This window comes from Artemia sp. Qi Xiang Cuo, chromosome 17 (genome assembly GCF_049724085.1).
Source record: "Artemia sp. Qi Xiang Cuo chromosome 17, ASM4972408v1, whole genome shotgun sequence".
Taxonomy (NCBI): Eukaryota; Metazoa; Arthropoda; class Branchiopoda; order Anostraca; family Artemiidae; genus Artemia; species Artemia sp. Qi Xiang Cuo.
Window position 1 is genome coordinate 17,978,638 of NC_142810.1, and position 6,000 is coordinate 17,984,637.

At 34.3% G+C, this 6,000-nt stretch overlaps 1 protein-coding gene across 2 annotated transcripts in view; it reads right to left on the reverse strand.

Moving 5' to 3' along the window:
• Positions 1-5,667, reverse strand: part of Polr3A (RNA polymerase III subunit A) — a 123,381-nt gene extending 117,714 nt beyond the window's left edge. For both annotated transcript variants that reach the window (XM_089103441.1, XM_089103442.1), the window contains exon 1: positions 5,363-5,667. In XM_089103441.1, coding sequence (XP_088959567.1) covers positions 5,363-5,519 — 157 coding nt within the window. In that variant the 5' untranslated portion in view covers positions 5,520-5,667. The remainder of the gene's footprint in view (positions 1-5,362) is intronic.
• Positions 5,668-6,000: the final 333 nt, after the last annotated feature.

A 6,000-nucleotide genomic window follows, 5' to 3' on the forward strand; every position in this document is an offset into this window, starting at 1 on the left:
CCAATCAAAATTTTTAGATAGCCATTTTATTCAGTGTAGTTGATTTCCAGATAGAAATTATGTTTTTGAGGGGGGAACTCCCTCACAGCCCTCAGGGCAAGGGTTGTAAGTTGTGCCCTGGGGGCATATAAGGTTTTTACAGAGCGCGTTGTCATAGAAACTTCAAAAAGGGCTTATTTAATTGGAGATTGAGATGGCTAGTGCCCTTTTTAATAGTCGAAAGTGATTGGAAGGCAACTAACACCCCTTTCACGCCTACCATTTCCCCGAAAATATCCAATCAAAATTTTTAGATAGCCATTTTGTTCCACACAGTTCAAAGTTCAGGAAATTATACCTTTGAGCAGAAAACTCCCCCACAGTCTTCAGGGCTAGGTTATAAGTTGTGACCTGGGGGCATATAAGGTTTTTATTGAAATCTTTATTGTAGAAACTTGAAAAAGGACTCATTTGATTGGAAATTCAAAGGGCTAGTGCCCTTTTTAATAGTCAAAAGTGATTTGAGGGCAACTAACCCCTCTCTCACGCCCACCTTTTCTCCAAACACATCCAATCAAAATTTTTAGATAGCCATTTTGTTTCATGCAGTTTGAAGTTCCGGAAACTATACGTTTGAGCAGGACACTCCCCCCAGTCTTCAGGGCAAGGGGTATAATATATGCCCTGGGGGCATATAAGTTTTTATTGAAATCTTTGTTGTAGAAACTTGAAAGAGATCTTTTGATTGAAAATTGAAAGGGCTAGTGCCCTTTTTAATAATCGAAAATGATTTGAGTGCAACTAACCTCCCCCCCCCCTCTCACGCTCACCTTTTCCCCAAACACAATCAAAATTTTTAGAAGGCCATTTTATTCAACGTAGTTGAAAGTTTTATAAATTAGGTCTTTAAAGATGATGATCCCTCTCCCCCAATGCCCTCAGGGCCAGGGGTGTCTTGTAATTTATCCCTTGGAGGCTTATACGGTGTTTATAGAAAGGGTTGTCGTAGAAACTTCAAAATGGGCTCAATTGATTGGGCGTTATGAGGGCTAGTGACTCTCTTAGTAGCCGAAAGGCATGGGAGAGTATATAGCGCACCTTTAACGCCAACACTTTTACCAAAAACGTCCAATCAAAATTTCGAGATAGTCATTTTGCGCAACGTAGTTGAAAATTCTGGAAATTATATTTTAGAAGAAAACAACTACCCACAGAGCTCTTAGAGTAAGGGTTTGTAATTTATGCCCTGGGGGCATATAAGGTGTTTATAGAAAGTGTTGTCATAGAAACTCAAAAAAGGCTCATTCGATTGAAAATCAAAAGGCCAAGAGCCGTTTTTAATAGTCGAAAGTGATTGGAAGGCTTGAAATTTTTATAGTAAAGATTGATGTGGGTATAATGTATGATTTTTTGTTGTTGTTTAGACCAGGGCACTTTGTATCAAAGGAGTTGTTGTAGGAACTTCAAAAAGGGATCATTTGATTGAAAACAGAAAGGGCTGATACGATTTTTAATAGTCAAAAGTAATTGGAGGGCAACTAATCCCCCTCCCATAACCACCCTCCCATTTGCCTTTATGTTTAAAAACTAAATGTTGCCTTGAGATTAAATCAAAATGCACTGTGTTAAAGATAATTCCCTATAGGGAATCTCAACAGTATCCCAAGAACGAATGAGTGTGTTATGTTCAAACTTTCGGGGGTACTTCTGCTCTTAAAATTTAACCAAGTCAAAATAGTGTAAGTGTATCCAACTTATCAAAGAAAGTAAGCAGATTTTTTTGCAAATGGTATCAAGGTCAACTAGAGGAGTCAATCATTTCAGGTCAACTAGAGGAGGTATGAAACAAAATAAAACACTACTATTTGTGTCCAGATTTTTAAAAGGGTGTATACTGTTAAAAATTGCTGAAAATTTTTCTCCCGCATACAAATAGCAGACCAAACTATAAAGTCTTAAAGAAACGAAAAGATTTAAAGTATTAGTTTTTTTTCTTCCCTGAAAAGACTATGTCAATATAAAACAAACAGAAATTAATTAAAAAAACTTTTTCCACAAAATAAGTTTTTCAAAGAAAAGTAAACAGCTTCATTAAACAAAAAATGAGAAAAAATAAAATCAAATAATCTACAAAGCATGAAACTACCACAAATGAGCATCAATGAATAAATGAAACCCAAAACAAACAGAAATTACAATAAATGTCATTTACAATATTACAATACAATAATCAAATACAATAATCAAACTCAAAATGAGCAGAGCTCAGAACCCATATGCCTTCCCAAGGCCAGAACATAATTTGCACTTTACTTAAAAAATACAAATGAATGTGCACGGTCAGTTTAATATATAAATACTGATATTTAGTAATAAAAATGTTAATATTATTTGATTTATTAAAGTTATAAAAGTAAGAACATTTATATTTTTTCAGTTAAGTGCAAATCATGTTCTGGCCTTGGGAAGGCATAGGGGTTTTGAGCCCAACTTATGTTAATTTCTGCTGGTTTTGAGTTTGACTTGGTTATTACTTGTAATTTCTGTTTGTTTTGGGTTTCATTCATAGATCATTGCTGATTTGCATTAGTTTCATGCTCTGTAGATTATTTGATTTTATTTTTGCTCATTTTTTGATTAATGGAGTTCTTTGCTTTTCTTTGAAAAACTTATTTTGTGGAAAAAGTTTTTTTAATTAATCCCAAACAATGACAGGAGGAATCACAAGTGATCTATCTGAAACTATGATATGATCAAGGTTTGATCTAGCACCATTATGGTTATGAATTTAGGTAAACTGTTTATCTTTATTGACTAATTGATAGCCACTAGGCAAAGCATTAAAAAACAGATCACTTCTTTCAGACTGGGACAGAAGTTTGGCATTAATATCACCAGCCACAATCCAATTTAATCCCAGATTGGTCACTCTTAGCAGAAGTGTCTTTAAATGCTTGCAAGAACCTGCAAAGACAGATAGGGAAGAAATGTTCTTACAATTCCATAGCATATAGAAATTGATGAGGGCCATATTACTACACTTTATTGCCAGTAAATTATGATCAGAAGAAACAAGCTCAAGCTTCTGAGCAAGGCAAGCTAAAGTTGCAAGGCCCCCAGAGGGTCAACTGTGAATTTTTTTTTAGCTTCACATACAAATGTGTGGTGGGTTGGTGATCATTTAAGATTATCTATATTGGCTTTAGTTAGAAAATGTGATACTGGTGCATTATAACAACACTTCTGAAGAAGTCAACTTTGGTTAATGCTAATGAAATCAAATAAAATAGGATGTATATATAATAGTTTAGAAACAAATTTGGGCTATATGTTTCCACACTTGGGGGGTGGGGGTAAAACATAGCATAAATTAAATATATAACCTAACCTAGGTACCTCCCCCCCCTAAACCCCAAAAACAACTGTTTAAATATTGTTAACACACTGAAAACTACACTTTGCATTCCATTTCTCAATAGCAAATAACCTGTCTGTTGGGTTTCATCTCTCATTAGTATATAGAAGTGTTGTTATTATGCACCAGCACCAAAAATGTTCCTGCAGGAAAACTATATCATAATCAAGAAGCTTTTCAATAAGAAGATCTTTATCTTTGGTTCCATTAATATTAAGTAACACAAAGCAAAATCTATTGCTGCTAACAATAATTTTTATCCTTATTCACACCTTTTTATAACACTGTTAAATACTTTTGGCTATCTTGGAAAGGGGTTGGGTTAGGAAAGTGAAACTTTCAGGGATGGGTCTACTGGCTAAAGTATGCCCTGGGAAGGTATTTTGAAGTACCTACCTACAGTACTTCTCTCTCTAGAGGGTCCTAAAATTTGCCTACATGACAGGTTTATACCTATTGAAATTTTGACAAAACAACATTTTACCTTAATCTTTCAGTTTATCAGTTTCTTGTTACCTTTATCTATCAGTTTATTTTTCTCTGGCTTTAGTTCTAAATTGCAATTCCTGTTATTAGAGTAGATATTGGGATTGAGCAGAGTTGTGAAGCTGAAAACAATTTTGTTGTACTTCATTTAAGCAGATCTATTTTGCAAGGTTTCAGTTTTATAAAACATAGATTTTAAAGGTCATCAAAAGTCAGGACCCTCAAGAGGGAGAAGAAGTGGAGGTAGGTAATTCAGAATACCTTCATAGGCCATACTTTAGACCCATCCCTGAAAGTTTCATTTTCCTAACCTAACCCCTTTCCAAGATAAAAAAGGGATTGAGCGGTTTGTTTACCCAATTCATAGCTCAGCAATGGAAATAGCATATTGCCAAATTCAACATAAGTACTTAGAATTTTATAATGTTTAGCCTACTTCATGCACTTTTAGCAATGATATGAGTGGCCTAAGTGTTTTAGGATGTTTTAAAATAGCTTCCAGAATTTTGTAGTATTTCCTTGTAGAATTGAACCAAACATTTGCTTTGCAGTTTGCTGTTTAACAAAAAAAAAGCTACAAATCTATGATACAACCCTGGCTAGACCTAGAATGATTTATTGGACATCCACCACATGGCTAATATGGGAGTAAAGTTCATTTGTGATGCAAATGGATGTTATATTTAGATTGAGGATGCAATTCTGGATATATATTTGCACATTAGAGGGATGGGGTATACAGTCTTTGAGTATATAGGTTCTAAGAAACCCATGAATTTCTTAGAAAAACTAAAAAAAAACAAGGAAAGAAGTCAAGATATAGGTTCTCCCCCTGCAAAGTGTGTTAACTAGGATTATTCTACATATTAGAGTAAGAATTGTTTTCTTAACATGTTTCCTTATGTCCAGCTAGGTTCCTAGGCTTAAAATACTGGTTGGCTAATTGGTAAATTTTTTGTTATTCACATTATTGACTTACAAATAAAGTAAACATACTATTTGATGCCTTTTTTATGCTCTTTCCAAATAGCCTATGATAGGCCCAATCATTTTTGTTGGAAATGAATTTTATCCCCACCCTTATTTACCAATTCAGGGTATATATTTGCACATTAGGAGGACAGGGGGAAAGTTTAAACTTAGCCTACCTCCCATTTGCATCAGAAATATTAACCTCACCCCCCTAATGTGCAAATATATAGGCTACCCTGAATTGGTATATTTAGGGGGGAGGGCGTAATTCATTTCTGACAAAAATGAGTATTATATTTGGAAAGAGCATAGAAAAAGGCATCAAGTGGTATTTTACTTTGTTCATAGTAAGGCAATATTAAGAATAACAATAAATTTACCAGCTAATTTAAAGATTTATATAGGCTATATATAAATATATAAACTGTCAAATTAGCCATCTGGTGGTATCCCTGATTTATTAAATACCACCTTGGTATGAATAGGCTAGCTTTCTAATAGGCTACATACCATACTTTATCTGTTTCATCTGTTCATCAAAGATTTGATTGCGACACACCCTTGCCACTGAATTCTGCTTAATCTGCACAATTGATCCAATGCCAAAAGTCACCCCATTGACCCTTGAAGGAGTAGGGTCATGCATAAGTTCCTTACTTAGTCCCATATTGCTAAACTGAAGAAATCATTCATCAAGGTACTCAGATCCCTTCTAGTATTTATTACTGAAGCTTCAGAACTTATTTTCTATATACCAACATCCCAAGTAAAACTTTGGCTAGCCGAAGGAACACTTAATTTGAACTTTTTCTAACGAAAAGCACGTGGATTTTGAACAATTTGAAATACTTACCGACACACCATCTAATGAAAAAAACTGATGTGCAAAGATTCCCAAAGTTGAGAGGAGAATTCTTTGACTAGCCTGCAGAAAAGCATAACTAGTTTAAAATGCTCTAAAAAAAACTCAGAGATACTATTGTAAAGGATTTAAGGAATGTTAAAGCGAAAAGCTAGTTTTTTTTAAATTCTAGTGATATTTGTTTAATATTAGAGGTCATTTTATGTAATGTAGCTCCGTCGACACATCTTTGCAATATATATATATTCATATATAGTACTTCTCATCGTCTTTCTCATAAATGGGT